Raw genomic sequence first — 17,278 nt, 5'->3', positions numbered from 1 at the left:
GTGTCATTATTTTGGTGGGAAAGAGAATGTAAGGACAGTTTTATCATAGGGTTTGCAAAGACCACTGATGCTCAGGCCCCTGAACTGCTGTTACAGCTGTCTGTCTGTATGCAGGTCACTTAACCATTCTGTCTCATTTGCACAGTCCATAAAAATAGTGAACCCATGTGAGTGACTTTTAATTTAGAAAGCACTGTTTAAGAGCTTTTAGCATTATCATCTCCTATGCCATTTAACTCACAAAAAACTAAATGAAATATTTATCTCAGCACACATTCGTTCAGATTTTCTTTTCACAAATAAAACTACAAAGGAGGTATATAGTATTGTCAGTACTTTGTTTGTAAGCAAAATGGAGCTCTTGCCATCATGAAGAGTGTGAAGTGATGTCAGAATCACCATGGTACCTGACCTTGAAATGTTTTGTATTGATTCTGCCCACATCATTGTAGAGAGTTATCCTGAAACACAGATGAGATGAAGATACAACCAAAGGATATCAAATAATTGTGAACAATAAAGTATACTCTCAAGTGTATTTACCAAAGTGTAGATGATGTGCACTGCACAACAGATGTCTCCATTAGAGAATCACTGTAAAGGGAGATGAACGCAGGCACTGGGAAAGGCAGATGAGATCCCTGCAACCACCCACCAGAGAAAATTACATAAAAGAGATGTGTTTTCTGAGCAGGATGCCAAATTTTTTCTCTGCTAAAGAGTATAAAAGATACTCATTGCAGATAACATAGTGACTGAATGCAGGTGACCAGCTTCACAGATAAACAAGGAGCTCTACATTTATCCCAGGTTGTTTTCCTATGTTGAGCAATACATTTATTCCAGATTGTTTTCCTATAACTTTGTAACTTATAGTTGCATTTCAACACTTCTGGGTGCTCCTTTTTTATAAATTCTCTGTAGGAGTCACCTCCCTTCTCTCTGATGTAATCTCTGCAGTTCTGTACTGCAACCCCAACAATACTTCTATGCTGCAAGTATGTCAACTCACATTAATTTTCCCATATTCCATTTTTATCTCATCTGTTGTCCCAACACAGTACATGTTGCTGTTATGGACCTAATTAACTGACTGCTGAACTGAAGAGATAAAATGTCTGCTTTTGGGAAACCAAACAATGGCTTATGGATGTAAAATCCAAGGGCTGTATGAGGTCTGAACTCAGTGCCTTAGAGGTCCAGGGACCATTGTCAAAGCTTGCTAAAATTTATCAGCTTGCTTAGGTGATTAAGAAATAAATGAGAGAGAAGAAGATCATACACACTTCATTACTTAAGATAGCTGGGCCAAGATCAGAATGCATCTTTTATTCCAACCAAACTTTAAAAACAAAGCAAATGTAAACACTACCATTAGATTTTGAATCATGTTACACCAGTCAAATTATTTCTAATTTTAACAGAAACAACAGATAATTGTCATCCATTTAGTGATAAATGATGCTAGCCACCAAGTGTGGACTTGAAAAGCCCAAACAAGACTGAAGATCTCTTTGTTACACTGTGTGTTAAAAACTTAAACAAGACACAGTATAATTCAAATATTAAATATAACTGAAACAGAAATTATTAAGAACTTCAGAAAATCTAGTCAGCTGTAAGATTTTTCAAGATACAACTATTAAACCTCTATTAACAGAAGTACCATTCATGAAATATCAATCTTGTATTTTGAATTGTTTCCTTTGCACTAAACAATTGTCTTTCATATTTGTATCTTCTCTGCTGAACATATCATAATGACCTTAACACTTAAAAGAACATTTCTGCAAGCAGTATAAGTGAACTAACATTTAGTTGGTTGAATACAGATATAATTAATGTTTCATATACCTTCTATCTTGAGAACCAGCAAGGGAATAATTTTGTCCTTTTCCATACTCTAAATATCATCCTTTAGTATCTAGCACACATAAACTCTAGTACTATCTTACATCATTTAAATAGCATTGCAGTATCACAGTTCAGTTTCCTTTAGCAGCAACATTCGCTTGATGAAATTATCACTGTGATTTAATCAGAAGCATGTCCTTGAAAGATTAAAAGCAATCTCTTCAGTGAAAGAAAATCTACTTTGGAATTTCTTTCACAGGTCCCTGCATACATGTAAAATTCTCTATAAAGCAGGTCAGATTCTCCAATGGATGTCCCAGGGTGCATCTATATAGCATTTTAGTTTGGGTCAACAGTACACTTTGAAGCTAATTGCTTGACTGACCATTCTCTTGATTTGCACTGTAGAATTATCAAGCTACTTGGTATCAACTCTTTGTAGAGCATCCTAGAGCTTTTTTGCAGAGTGCCAGGACATCCATTAGAAAGAGGATAGTTTGACAGTGCACTGTGTGCTCATACAACTAATTTATCCTGTGACCAGCTCCTTTCTCAGACATTCCTTCCTTCCTGAGGAAGCTCGGTCTACATCAGAAACCACCCAAATACCTGGTTTAGAGCCCTAAAACCTCTGCCTCAGTACTCATCCTTTCAGAAGTACCATATCTGAACAGGTGTGCTTGCATAAAAGGGAAAGGATGGTGGCTAGAACCGAGTTTCTCCACCGGAGACGTTCCCCATGCCTAGGAACCTCGCACAGCCTGTATCCAAGGAGTTACTACAGAACAGTGGAATGAAATATACTTGGTGGTAAGGTTCAGCACCCACCTTTACCCTGCTCAGGCATTTTTAGCTGAATAGTATCTTTTAATTTAGCTATTATCTTTTTCTTCATCAAATCTCTCCTGTATATCTATTTTGACACAACATGTAGGGTACATGGCCAATGCTTAAAAACTACACCTTCCAGCAGGTGCTTATCAGTTTGTTTTGTCTTCTTTCAATCTACTAATTAAAAAAAACCCCATGTGTCAACCCAAACTGCTTTGCTGTGCTCAAAGCTGCACTGTGCTAACATATAATGTTTTTCTCCTTCACTCTCCCACTTCTATTTATAACTTCCACTATTACCTTTTGTCACAAATTATATCTGAGCCTTTTTGTGTCAGCAAATATCCACCCACGAGGATGCCTCTGTTCTGTAAATTGCTAGAAAATATATTTACTAGAAGAAGATGGTATTTTGTGGTAAGCAAAAGGAGCCCATCTTAAAAATAACATTGAAAAATAAAAGGAAGCATTTAAACCCACTGTCTTGTAAAATATAGCATTCCTTTAAAAGCAAAGTGAGAGAATTTTAAGCCAATCATAATAAATGTATGTAATGTAATTATGACTAGAGTCACTCAAGCACCACCTGAAAGGTCAAAATAGGATAAAACAGCTTGAGGGAGGATTACCATCAGGCAAAACACCGATGCAGAGCACCTGTAATTTCTGGGATGAGTTGATGGACTGAGCCTCTCTTCCCTCCCAGTATTTGAATTGTTAGTTACATTGAGTGCTTCCTCAGGGAAACAGAAATTTCTGTAGAGCTGTTTTCTGACTTTGCATGTTTGTGGCCGGGCGGTATTGTACATCGCGGATGGGAATGGGAGAGCAAGGAGACGGCTCAATATGAGCTATGCTGTCCAAGCAATCCACACTTTATTGAGAGCATCAGACTTCAAGTTACAAAGCACATACTTTTCAGTTAGGGTGAGAAACGTGAGCACACGCAGCATGCAACGTGGTACTGTTCACTAGCGTTTGGCGCACCTAAATATTGGAATATGCATAATCTTCCCTACTTGCGGTTACTGCAAAAGCATTTAGTGCACCTAGATACTGGAATTTGCATATTCCTCCTATTTCCCTCCTACTCTGGACATAGTCCCACAGAAGCTGTTTATCAGAAGGCTCAAGGACAAATTCCTCTGAGCTTCTTCACACATACAGCGCTGTGGTTTACTGCAGCTCCAACGCTCAGACCTCACATCCAAGGCCTCATTGCACAAGCTTCTAGGGGCTCATGCCCCCCATTTTTCAGCCAGTTCCCAACAGTACATAATCTTGATACTCACCCATGCTTTCCAACGTATTTATCACTGGCAATCCTATAAGAACCTGGGCTGCTGCTTCAGTAAACTGCATTTGCACTAAGACAGTTGGAAAAGTTTCTCATTCAAAGTTTCTCATTTAAGTCAACCGAAATCTTTAAGTATAGCCGAGTGAGTTCATGGAGCATGACTAGTCTGAAGGTGCAGCATTGCTATTAGTACATCTGTAATTGTGGTAGTTCAATCTACTGAACATGACCAGACCCAGAACACTGAATTGGGCATCACTAAGCCCCTAACCCCTCTAATATCTGAAGACAAGCTGGGATGCCAAATTACTTTCCCTTTTAACACTATGTATAGTCATCCTGAGAATTAGAAGAAACACCTTGTGATATCAGTGCCTCCTAAATAAGTACAGATGGTTAATTACAATCAGGTAGTCAAAGAAAAAAAAGTGTAAGAGATAGCAATTAAAAGGCCTGGGTAAGACTAAGGTAAGTCCCTTGCAAACTTCAGGTTTGTAACTTGTACTATGTCTTAAGAAAGACTCCAATCCACTTTGACATCAGTGACCAAGGGCAAAAAGCAGATTAAAAAAATGTAGCAAGCTGATGGTAGTTACCACTGAAGCTGAAGTCTCAATGTATATAGCAGCCACAAGATTAACTACAGCTACTAGTTCAGTCTCTGAAAGCAGTTACAGTTTCTGAAAGCAGTCACAGCATTTACATCTTCTGAAACTTAATTTACTCATATTGATGTCATTTCCTAAGAAGCATATCTTAAACCAGTACAAAATACCAAGGAAGTTCCACACTTGGGAAACAAAGCAGAAAAACACAGAGGTAAGTGACAAGAGGGCTTAAATAGTCTAAGTCATACACAATCATCTCATGATTAACAGCAGTGTCAGCCTCACACACCCTCATCTTTCCCTTTGTCCTCTACACATTCAGTGATATTTGATATTTCCAACTGAGGACAAAAACATTATATTACTTATGATTGAGAAGGAATGCTGCATTAATTATGATCCACCTACTGCCATTGAATCACTGGTAGAACTGATGCTGATAATGAGATCTGAAGGGAAATAAGAACTCAAGTCCAAAGTTTGTTAAGACCTCTATTTTGATAGCTGATGGCACTGGCTACAGCTGCTTTCCTTATGTCTTTCTATATGGTAGAGTATGCAGGTGGAGGGAATTTAAATGTGTCAAATCAAACACCATTCAAGCAGTAATTCCAGACGTATTTCATGTTTCAGAGCCAGGAAGGTCTGAATAAACTCAACACTATTTCATAGATACATCAAACAGAAATTAAGCTTGAAACCTCTAGGAAATACAAAAATCTAAACCTAGGAACACAGATCTGATCAGAACACAAACAAAAGGAAAAACATTTTTAGTAACTAGTATCTAGATTCCACAACATCTGCTAATAGTTGCCTATGATAGCAGCTATGATAGGTGAAAACAGATGCTGTAATACTAATATAAAAACCATCCATCCTATATAACTCCTAAGGAACATTCTTGATTCATGATAGAGATAATGTCTTAGTAGTGTTTTCTATCAACTAGGTTGGAAGACACCTCCAAGATCATCCAGTCCAGCCTATCAACCGGGCCTGTCCTATCAGCTAGACCATGGCACTAAGTGTCCCATCCAGTCTTTTCTTGAACACCTCCAGGGACAGCAATTCCACCACCTCTCTGGGCAGCCCATTCCAATGGCAAATCGCTCTCTCTGTGAAGAACTTCCTCCTAACATCCGGCCTGGACCTCCACTGGCACAACTTGAGACTGTGTCCCCTTGTTCTGTTGCTGGTTGCCTGGGAGAAAAGACAGACCCCCACCTGGCTACAGCCTCCCTTCAAGTAGTTGCAGACAGCAATGAGGTCACTTCTGAGCCTCCTCTTCTCCAGGCTGCACACCCCCAGCTCCCTCAGCCTCTCCTCATAGGGTTTGTGTTCCAGGCCCCTCACCAGCTTTGTTGCCCTTCTCTGGACATGTTCCAGCACCTCAACATCTCTCTTGAATTGAGGAGCCCAGAACTGGTTGCAGCACTCAAGGTGTGGCCTGACCAGTGCTGAGTACAGGGGAAGAATAACCTCCCTTGTCCTACTGGCCACACTGTTCCTGATGCAGGCTAGGATGCCATTGGCTCTCCTGGCCACCTGGGCACACTGCTGTCTCATGTTCAGCTACTATCTACCAGTACCCCCAGGTCCCTTTCCTCCTGGCTGCTCTCCAGCCTCTCTGTCCCCAGCCTGTAGTGCTGCTTGGGGTTGTTGTGGCCGAAGTGTAGAACCCTGCATGAATGGCATGCTCTCTTCAAAGTAATTGGCCTAAGTGACTACCGAAGAGTTCGTGTGTGGATCTGATTGGGTGCAATGTACATTTTCCAGGGTCTAGTGGAATGAAGTCTTTACACAGGAAATCCTCAATTAATTTTTAAAAAAATCCACCCCACTTTTCCAGAGAGGAATAAAAATACAGTATTTCCTTGAACCACCCATCTCCATCAATTAAACTAGTAAAATCTGCCCTGAAAGAGCTTCACAGCTGCTCTTTCATGATCAAATTGGGCAGACAGCAAATCTGACAGGTCATCCTGCAAATGGACTTGCTGCACAATTAAGAAAAACAGAGGGTTAGTTTCTCAAGCTGCACATTTTCCACTACAACATGCAATTTAACAAGTGAAGAAACAAACAAACATCATAAGAGAAAACACAAACTAGCTGACAGGAAGAATGAAACACAATTATGTAACCTTAAATTGACACTATCTTTAAAACAGGCTTTGAGGATAAATTTACAGCTTTAAAGCAATTACATAGTCCTCCCATCCTGATTGTATTTGCTGTCACAGTGGAAGCAACAAAATCCTAGCCTCACTGTAAGAGTGGGCCTCAGTACACATGAAAGGCTTGTGCAAATTCTGCCTAATCAGAAAAACAGACTGCATTTAAATAATGAAGAGTTTCACCAAAGCAGAGGGATATTCTAAAGGGAGATAAATAAAAAAGAGAACTAAAAAGGGACCTGAAAAAGGAGAAAGACAATTCTGGTACTTACCCTCAGATCTTCCTTTGTGTTGAAGCTATCAAGAAGCTGTTGATAATGTCTATCTGTCATTTGTCGCAAAAGTGACAATAAACAAGAGACAAATTCCCCCTGTTCAGATAAGCCAAGAATAGGAATATTACATTGTGTCATAGAATCATAGAATCAACTAGGTTGGAAGACACCTCCAAGATCATCCAGTCCAACCTAGCACCCAGCCCTAGCCAATCAACTAGACCATGGCACTAAGTGCCTCATCCAGGCTTTTCTTGAAGACCCCCAGGGACGGTGCCTCCACCACCTCCCTGGGCAGCCCATTCCAATGCCAATCACTCTCTCTGGGAAGAACTTCTTCCTAACATCCAGCCTAGACTTTCCCCAGCACAACTTGAGACTGTGTCCCCTTGTTCTATTGGTGGTTGCCTGGGAGAAGAGGCCAACCCCCACCTGGCTACAATGTCCCTTCAGGGAGTTGTAGACAGCAATAAGATCACCCCTGAGCCTCCTCTTCTCCAGGCTAAACAACCCCAGCTCCATTAGCCTCTCCTCATAGGGTTTGTGTTCCAGGCCCCTCACCAGCTCTGTCGCCCTTCTCTGGACACCTTCCAGCACCTCAAAATCTCTCTTGAATTGAGGGGCCCAGAACTGGACACAGCACTCAAGCTGTGGCCTGACCAGTGTTGAGTACAGGGGAAGAATAACCTCCCTTTGTCCTACTGGCCACACTGTTCCTGATCCAGGCCAGGATGCCATTGGCTCTCTTGGCCACCTGGGCACACTGCTGGCTCATCTTCAGCTTACTATCTATCAGTACCCCCAGGTCCCTTGCCTCCTGGCTGCTTTCCAGCCACTCAGTCCTCAGCCTGTAGCACTGCTTGGGGTTGTTGTGGCCAAAGTGCAGAACCCTGCACTTGGCCTTGTTAAATCTCATCCCGTTGTCTTCTGTACTCAAGCTTAAACTGTTGTATTATAAGCAAATCAATCTATGGTTTAGAGTTAACATTCCATATTTTGTTAAAAGACATTAATTTAGCTATGAACTTTTCTCCTATTTATAGAATTATTTTTCCCCAAATGGAGTTCACTTGCTTAGCAACATCAATTTGAAATAGGTCCAGAAAGGCTAAATCAGTGATTGTTTTTTTGTGATTTGTTTCCCTTGTATGTGTTTTTAACCAGATTATTAAGATTATTGAAATTATAACCCCTTAGTCAACTCAGTTTTGAAACAAATCTAACCAAAAATATTTTGCAACAATTCTGGGAAGAATGCTATTGTTTTTCTTTAGAGAAAAAATTAAATTGAGTTAGTTGGGAAACTTTCTAAACATGTTTTCATTACAAAACCCAGTCTTTGTAAAAAAGAAAATTCATTTACAGAAATGAACAATCTTTGCAATTTCCTTTCACTTACAGAGGAATTTCTAATTAAAGTGTACTAGAAGTTGAGCATAGCCACAGGTCAAGACCACTCTCTCATGGTGTCAGGTTTTGGATTCATATTCTGTTGTGTCCCACATTCCAGGCAGTAGCTGAAGGACTTACGGCACTGCCGCATGGATTCCTCCGTGCCTCTCTAGATGCATGTTCACCAGGCTATCTTTTGAACAGCATGGGATTCAGGAACAAAAGAGTAGAGAACTGCACTAGGTTATCTCCAGTGAGTAATGAAACAACCAAGATACTATAGGAAGAAATAGGTTCTCCCTCTCTCCCTTTCCTGTCTTCTTGTTCACTTTTGAACTGAGAAGAAACATTGAATGGTATTACAGAATCACACAATCAAGAATTAACCAGGGTGGAAAAGACTTCTAAGATCATTGAGTCCAACCTATAACATAACACTTATAAATAACTAAACCATGGCACTAAGTCCCTCATCCAGCCTCAGTCTGGTCCTACTGCATAATGAGGACAGTAAAGAGTGAAAGGTCTGGATTATATCCCAGTGTTATAAAAAAACAAACAGTTCTGAACTCTTACAAGCCTGTTAAAGGAAATGCACTTCTGGCCTGTATCTACTAGGAATGAGGAGTAAGACTGGGACAAGAGAGAGGTGTGAGAATACTACTTTAAAATGGTGTCTTCCATTAAAAACAGAAATTATGACTATAAAAGGGAGTATGTTTTCACAGGAGTGCCTGTTCTGAATTTTACACTGGAAGGTCTAATTCACTTGTCCCATGCCTTGCGTACTGGGTGGTGTATAAGGTGATGGCTGCCACTGGCCACAAGGTGATAAAATAATTGTCTTGCTCATTATGAAATTCTACACTGAACTAACAATCCCAAGTTAATTACCACCCTCTAAAAACATTGCCTTTTTACAGTGAACACAGCATTCTCAAGACAATATCCAAAGGCTACAAAGTAATCCTCATGCTCTGAGCAAAACCATCAAGGTTACAGCTGATCTCTTGTAAATAGCTGAAAAAAATATTTTAATCCTACCAGTTATTGGCCTTTAATCATTATTTTCTAACATTTTTTGGCCATTTAGTATAATGTAAGTTCATCTAAACAGGCATAATGTTTGGAGACTTTTTGTAACGTCTGAGTCCACTCATATTTGGCTAATTAGCCAAAATTAGCAGAATAAATAAATAACAATGTAAGCTTACTTGATTCCTATCTTGAGTGCCAAAATGAAATGCATGAACTTTTTGAATCCTTCCTTTCCTGCTTAAAGTATTTTAAGCAGTACTTTCTAGTCACCTTCCATGTTCCCCCACTGGCTTTCACTTATGAAAATTCACAGCCTATTATAGAAAGTTGTACTGTTATAGCTGACAGATCAGCATTCAAAGGGTACCAGCTTTAGCTAATTGTTAACTGACTTCTAAATTTGATCTTTTAATTCAAACGTAGGTAGCTATAAAGGCAGGCAGATTTTAAAATAACAATGAACATTCAGCTGTATTTGTTGAACTCAACACAAAACTGCATGCTGCAAAGTATATGCCTGTGCCAGGATGGGCTGGATTGATGGGCCAATGTCAATTGATGAAGTTTAAACAATGCCAAGTGCTGGGTCCTGCACTTGGGTCACAACAGTGCCAGGCAATACTACAGGCTTAGGGCAGAGTGGCTGGAAAGTTGCCTGACAGAAAAGGACCTGGGAGGGTAAGCCGACAGCCATCCAAACATCATCCAGCAATATACTTAGGTGGGCAAGAAGGCAAACAGCATCCTGGCCTGTATTTGGTATAGTGAGTCCAGCAGTACAGGAAGTAATCATGCCCCTCTACTTGGCACTGGGGAGGCCACACCTTGAATACTATATTCAGTTTTGAGTCCCTCAATTCAAAAAGGAAATTGAGTTGCTGGAACATGTCCAGAGAAGAACAAAGTTGGTAAGTCTTATGTGGAATAACTGAGGGAACTGGGATTTCCTCTGGAGAAGAGGAAGATGAGGGGAAACCTCAGTGTTCCCTACAACTACCTGAAAGGAGGTTGTAATGAGGTGGGGAGTCAGGCTCCTCTCCCTAATATCATGTGACAGAACTGGCAGGAAAGTGACAGGAAATGGCCTGAAATTATCCCAGGGGAGGTTTAGATTGGATATTTGGAAAAATTTCTTTACCAAAATAGCGGTCAGGTATAGGAACAGGCTGCCCAGGGAGGTGGAAGAGTCATCTGGAGGTGTTCAAGAAACGTGGAGGTGGCACTTTGAGAAATGGTTTAATGGCCATAGTGGTCATTGAATGATAGTTGGACTCAATGATCTATCAAAATAATTCTATGATTCTATGATTTCTGCCAGTGTTAGTCATAGACTAACTTACAAATCATGCATGAAAGCAAACTCCACAGATAACAGCCTTGATGAAAATAATATAGGTTCCAATTCTAGTGCCATATGTCAAGCCAGGATGAGTATCCAGTTCACTTAGGCAGAATTCTTCAGTATTTCTTGTGTGTCTTATTTGATGAGCACAATTATTGAAATACATAGAGTTCACAATTAAATTGCAACATTATGTTCTGGGGGACTGACCTTCCAAGATCTGAAATCAGAAGTTTGCTTTAATTTGATTGCTTTCCATTAACTCTTTTACATCCACACATATTTTTCTTAAAGAAATCTAAAGTTCTGAATCACTGACAGCCACTGATAGAAGTTTCACCATTGCATTAAATTCAACGTTTGTTAGTGCAACAGCTGTAACACTGACACCCTGAAGATGTGTCTTCCTCATGCTCAGTTAAAGCATCATATTCATCTTGCAGGTTATTGTCAAAGATTATTCACTGCTAATCGGAAAAAAAAAGGGTGTAGTTGTGGCAGTGCACAGCCTGATGCTGCCTGATTTTACACTGCTTATTTATGCTCCTTCCTCGTGCAGAAAAACAGTGACACGTGGGCCTAGAAGATCACACTGAGATGACTTTAGGACTACTTCCACAAGGAAGACTGTCTGATGAAAAAATACAACAGAATTTTATCCAGTGTGCTGCCATAATACATCTCACAAAGAATATTTTATGATGCATGCAGCTTGAAATACTGGAACAGACTATCCTGCTGTACTCACATTGAATACTTTATCATACTGACTCTACAAATAGTTCCAAGAATCTGGCTCTGAGTATTGCCATTAGCCCATACTGCATGATGTTTCTACATAAGTGTATGTAATTGCCTTATGCTATACTTTGAGTCACATCCATATTAAGTGTTCCTTGAGAACCTGTGGTGACAATGACACAGCTTTTCTAATGTATAAAAAGAAAATTTTGCAACTCAAAAGCACTTTCAGAGTCTAATTCCTTGATGGTGTGAAAAGAATTAGGCTGTCATGGTGTTTTATGAAAACTTAATGTGCAATCAAGTGAGTTTCTCTCAGAATAAAGCAGGATCTGTCTACCTGGATTTCTCTGAAGCTTTCAACACAGCTCCCCACAGCCTCCTCCTAGAGAAACAGGTTACAGTCTAGACAAGTGTTCTCTGGAGCAGGTTAATAACTGGTTGACAGGCTGCACCTAGAGGTAGGTGGTAAATAGCCCTTGTTCAAATCTGCAACCAGTCAGAAGTGGGGCTCCCCAGAGCCTAATTCTGTTTAATATTTCATAAGTGATGCGGATGATGGGATCAAGTGTACTCTGATGAAGTTTTCTGATGATATCAAACTGACTGGGGAAGTGGACACTTCAAAAGGAAGAGTCGGAAGACCTTTATAGTCTGGAAGAGTAGGCTTCCTTATGAAGTTCAAGAATGACAAATATAAAGTCTTGCACCTGGGAACACATAAACAAGCATTACAGAACCAGCCGGGATATACCCAGTGAAAAGCAGCTGTGTGAAAAGGGACACAGGGGTCCTGATGGACAACAAACTTAATATGAGTTAATAGCATGCATCAGGAACAAAAAAAATCCAAGAGGATGCTCAGTTGCTTCAACAAGGGCATCACCAGCAGAGATAAAGAAGTCTTTATCCCAATCTATTTAGCACTTCTCAGGATACACCTAGAATTTGGTGTTCAGTTTTGGTTTTTTGCTACAGAAAAAAGATGTGGCAAGCTGGAAGAGTCCCCAGAGGGCCCAGATGATCAAAGGACTGGGAAGCCTGCCACTTGAGGAAAGGCTTAGAGAATTTGGTTTGTTCAGCCCTGAGAAAAGAAGGCTTAGAGGAGAGAGACCGTATCAGCATGTTCCAGTAATTAAAGGGTGGCTACAAAAAGGATGGCGACTCCCTTTTTTTAAGAAGTCACATGGAAAAGATGAAAGGTAAAAGGTACAAGTTATTCCTGAGGAGATTCCAATTATACAAAGAGGAAAATCAGCTCTTGGAATAATCTCCCCAGGCAAGTAGTGATGTCCTCAGAACAATGGATACTTTCAAAAGTTGGCTGCATAAGGTGCTGTGCTATTTTATTTAGCCCATGCATTTCCCAAGAAAATGATGATCCACGTCCCCTCCAACCTGGCATTCTATGGATCTGTGAAACCACTAAGGTCACAGTTTTGCCACCTTAACAGTACAATACTATAACCCTTACTTCAGCTTAGGTTTGGTTGTGATGGCCTCATATGCCATACAGCACACATTTGCAATTCTAAAATTTACAGAAAAAAAACCCCAACAAATTCTTATACCTATAGGTCTACCGAATCAGTGATTAAAGCATGGTGTAACCTTACTATAAACCCTGATTAGCTGCTTACACTTCATATAACATTTGTTGTCTGAGGGACAAACAATCTAAAAACCCAGCACATTACTTAGATGGCTGTTAAATGCTTCTGAAATGTTTCATTTCAGAGGAAACTCTGTTTTGAAATCTTCTATTTGTTAATGAAAACTACTGTAGTGTAAAAACTGGGCAATTAAGTGTATAATGAGATGCTAAATCACACAGCAACATGTGTTCTTCACACAAAGCATTACCCCCCTCACCTCATGCTGGGGTCATATTCCTTGCTATGTTAGGATTGATTTTCCCTTCAAAAGTAAACTAGGAACCTTGCTGAAAACAAAGCAAAATTACACTTTGTTTTACCAGTGTTCAGCACAGACTTTTCTGTAAGTGCCTGAATTTCAACCATCTAATTTGCATGAGTTGTTATAGCAGGTTTACCAACATATCATTTGCTAGTTTTCTAAATCCATCCCTTATGTGACAAAAATGAAACTGAAATGCTCTGCCCAGCAAACAACAAAACGCTTTTAAATTAGTAAATCCAGATTTGTAGAAGGCAGCATCACAGATTCTGCAGGCATTTGTAGAGCTCTTTGATCATGTAAAAACATGTATTTAAGGAATGAAAATGTTATTAAGTGATACTCTTCCATTTTAAGGAATTCAAACTTAAAGAGTGTTTTAGAAAGATTTCAAATTTGCCAAGCAATGAAACTTAATTAAATACTTATTGACCTGAAATGATCTCAAAAGAAATTCTACCTTTGGGGATGGTTTTGGTGTAACAGTTTATAAATAAATTTGATCCAAAAAATGTACTACTTGAGCTGAAAATTCCACTGCAAGAAAAGTTTTCTTTGTTCTACTCATTCTTCTTTTTACACACAAAATCTAAATCCAGTGAATGACAACACTGTCACAGATCTAGTTTTCCCACCAGTGACAATCATCAGTTATTTCATTTAAAAAAAAGGCTTACAGTCACATCTTGAAACTGGAGGCGCATAGCAGAGCCTGCCGGTTGTGGTCGGCTGGTGATCTCTAGTATGGTCCTTAACAGAATGTCTAGTAGGCTGTTTACAATCACATCAATTTCTTCCAGGACAGATTTTTCCTTAAAAAGTAAAACATTTTAAGATTTTAAAATAGAAATAAGTCATTTCATAAATAAATTATAATTGTACCATGAATGTTATATTTGAAAAACAAGGACTATTATCTAATGAATATATTTAACTTTATTGGGTTTTCTTCCTAGTAGCTTTTGATTAATTACATTGTACTGAAATATTAAGGACAGTTTTAGGGATGACTTTGAATATGCAAGTGTTCATCACATCAGCATGGCCCTATTTTCAACTAATGTTTAGAAGAAAGCAGTAAATAGCACATGACAAATTTTGGGGCAAGGTTTTTATAGGTAACACCCATATATTCTCTGGGGAAATTGCCAAAAGAGACCTAAAACTCCAAAAAGTAGAACTCTGTTCCAGAAACAAGCAGATGGTGCTCAACCTTCAGGACCTGCTTCAGTACTAAGGGGCAGCTACACTGCTTCCCATCAACCGTGCAGCACAGAAATTTATGCAAGCCTATAGCTGCTTGTACATAACATCAATACAAAGAAACCAAAGCATTCACCACCAAGAGAGTCCATGAATACCTTAATTACACACATGAAAACACTTGATGAAGTCAGGTGTAGTTACTTTTCCTTTTTAATTAAGATAGAAATATTTTCCCTGTTTCAGCAATGTTTTCTGTCTGCTCTGCAGCAGACAGTATCTTAAACTGAGCAATTTTATCCACAACTTAAGATGACATTTCTTCACAGAAAGGAACACTTCCTAATCAAATGCACAGATCCAAACTAAGACTCAGTCAAAAAACCAGATCATTCAGCTTTGTTGACATGGAGAAGTAGGAGTAATTTTTTTTTCATTTTAGGTTTTTTTCCTTCCTACACACCCAAAGCATATGATTCGTAACAAAACAAAAAAACCCTCTTTGGATTCAAGATGAGTCTAGTGTCACTGTCAATTTCTCTGACACTTTGCTAGTATCAAATAGCAGTTAACTTTGCTACTACATCTAGTTTGATGACTCAAAATGAAAGATTTCCTTAAATCAAAGCCAGACATGCAAGCCTTTTTCCCAATCCAAAACCACAGCTAAGCTTCATCATCTATCACTTTATCTTGTGATGAGGTATTATACTAATCCAGAAGCAGCTGCAATGACAATGTTGTCAACAGTGCCAAACAAAATTGCAGGCCATATCCGTATCAAATCACTGATGGAGTAACTTAAGCTGCTGACAGCAGTATGAAATGAAGAAAAACATAAAACAGTTCTCATTAATGCATTTACAATGTAAGGTACACTGGCCTTCGTGTGTATGTACTGCACTAACTACAGGCGATGTTTGTTCCTAATTGTCTTATATCCCTTTGCCTGTCAGAATTTATAATCTTCTTTGACCTTGCAGTGCACCAAATCTTGTTCTCATATATAGCTTTTGCAGATGAATATACAAACACAAACATCTGAAACAGGCCACAAAGTTTGTCAGTTAACAACCAAGTGCAATCTCCTTGCAATACATCAATCTGGTGACCTATATCTATATATATTTACCTCTATGATTACCTTTAGCTACATATCCCTGTGTGCCATGTGACTAAATAGTCCACACAGAAAATGTCTCTAAAAGAACTCAATACTCAAAAACATTCAAAGTTGGTCAGAACACTATGGACTACAATTAAGATATTCTTGCATGGGCAGAAAAGGTTTCTGAGAAATCAAAACTACATGCTTATGCAGAAGCATTACACAGAGAACATTCAAATGCTCTCGGTTACGGTCCAGTTTATTTCATTAAATGTCATTGAGCCATACTGAAAAGTTCAACACCTTGTGGATGTGACATGGTGTTTACTTACAGAGCTGTTCTTTTTGATGAGGCAAAATATGTTGCTAAGGATACGTGCACACATTATAAGGTCCTTCTGCTCTTGCAAATGCATGTGAAGATGATGTAAAACCACAGGAAGCAGAATGCATCGAGAATCTGGAAAAAAGGAAAAAATTTAGGAGTAGAAACTTCTTATAGGATCATTGAATTTTATCACAGACATAAAGCATGTCTTTGGTCCAAAACAGTGTTTCTGTTAAGAAGAAATATTTACCAACATGTTTAATAATCAGAAGCTTTTACTTCATAATCATAATAGCCTAAAGCAAACATAGAAAGACACAATATGTGGAAAGTCAGTATGTCACAGCAAGCATGGCAAAAAACAGCACCATGTGGAATTACACTATATATTATATATTACAGTTACATAATTTTTATTTTTATACATATATTTATATACACACACACACACACACACACTTCTGTTACTCTTGAAATGAGTTCTACTTCACAGACAAGCAGTACTTTCAGATTTCTTTTTGGGATTTTAACTTTTCCAGATTCCTCACTCCTACTGAGTGTGAGCAATCTAGGCTACATAAAGTCATTTGCCTTTCCTCTATTTCGTTTTCTATAGGCAGCTCTTTGGTTCTATTTCCAGACATGAACTCTCTCAAAACTATGCAAGAACATCATTAACATGCTCTTGCTTCTTGCATGTTTTTCTTTAACAATGTTAAATGGGAAGAGCCCTAATACTAAACACTTGTGTTAACATATTGAACACATATTTACAACTTGATAAATAGAATGGGTGGTATCATATTTTCACTTCATTCTTGGTTTTAGATCTTTTTCATAACTGAGAAATTACATTCTCACAGAACTGTCCTTGAATAATTACCTTTATTTACAAAAATATATGGTTATGTACTACATAATCTGAACACTTTAATCTGCTCAGTTTCTTTGTTAATTTAATGTAATTATTTCCAAAAGTTTAGTTTATCTAGGTGCAAATTCACTCCTTTGAAACCATTTTGCCAACCAGGTACTGTTCATGGATTAGTCTTTCTATGAACACTTTTTTCCCCTACAAATATTTCCTCTATTTTTTTCCAAGAGGGAAAAAAAAATATTGATTCTGAGGTTTTACTTGTTGAATGCTTCTTGCAACTACTGAAA

At 38.8% G+C, this 17,278-nt stretch overlaps 1 protein-coding gene across 8 annotated transcripts in view; it reads right to left on the bottom strand.

Moving 5' to 3' along the window:
* DOCK4 (dedicator of cytokinesis 4) overlaps positions 1–17,278 on the bottom strand; it is a 281,325-nt gene that overhangs the window by 71,685 nt on the left and 192,362 nt on the right. For all 8 annotated transcript variants that reach the window (XM_064142114.1, XM_064142115.1, XM_064142118.1 and 5 more), the window contains 3 exons: positions 16,119–16,246; positions 14,153–14,287; positions 7,043–7,141 (listed from right to left, as the gene is read on the bottom strand). In XM_064142114.1, the coding sequence (XP_063998184.1) occupies positions 7,043–7,141; positions 14,153–14,287; positions 16,119–16,246 (362 nt within the window). The remainder of the gene's footprint in view (positions 1–7,042; positions 7,142–14,152; positions 14,288–16,118; positions 16,247–17,278) is intronic.

This window comes from Pogoniulus pusillus, chromosome 4 (genome assembly GCF_015220805.1).
Source record: "Pogoniulus pusillus isolate bPogPus1 chromosome 4, bPogPus1.pri, whole genome shotgun sequence".
NCBI classification, from domain to species: domain Eukaryota; kingdom Metazoa; phylum Chordata; class Aves; order Piciformes; family Lybiidae; genus Pogoniulus; species Pogoniulus pusillus.
This window is presented reverse-complemented; position numbering and strand designations above follow the sequence as displayed.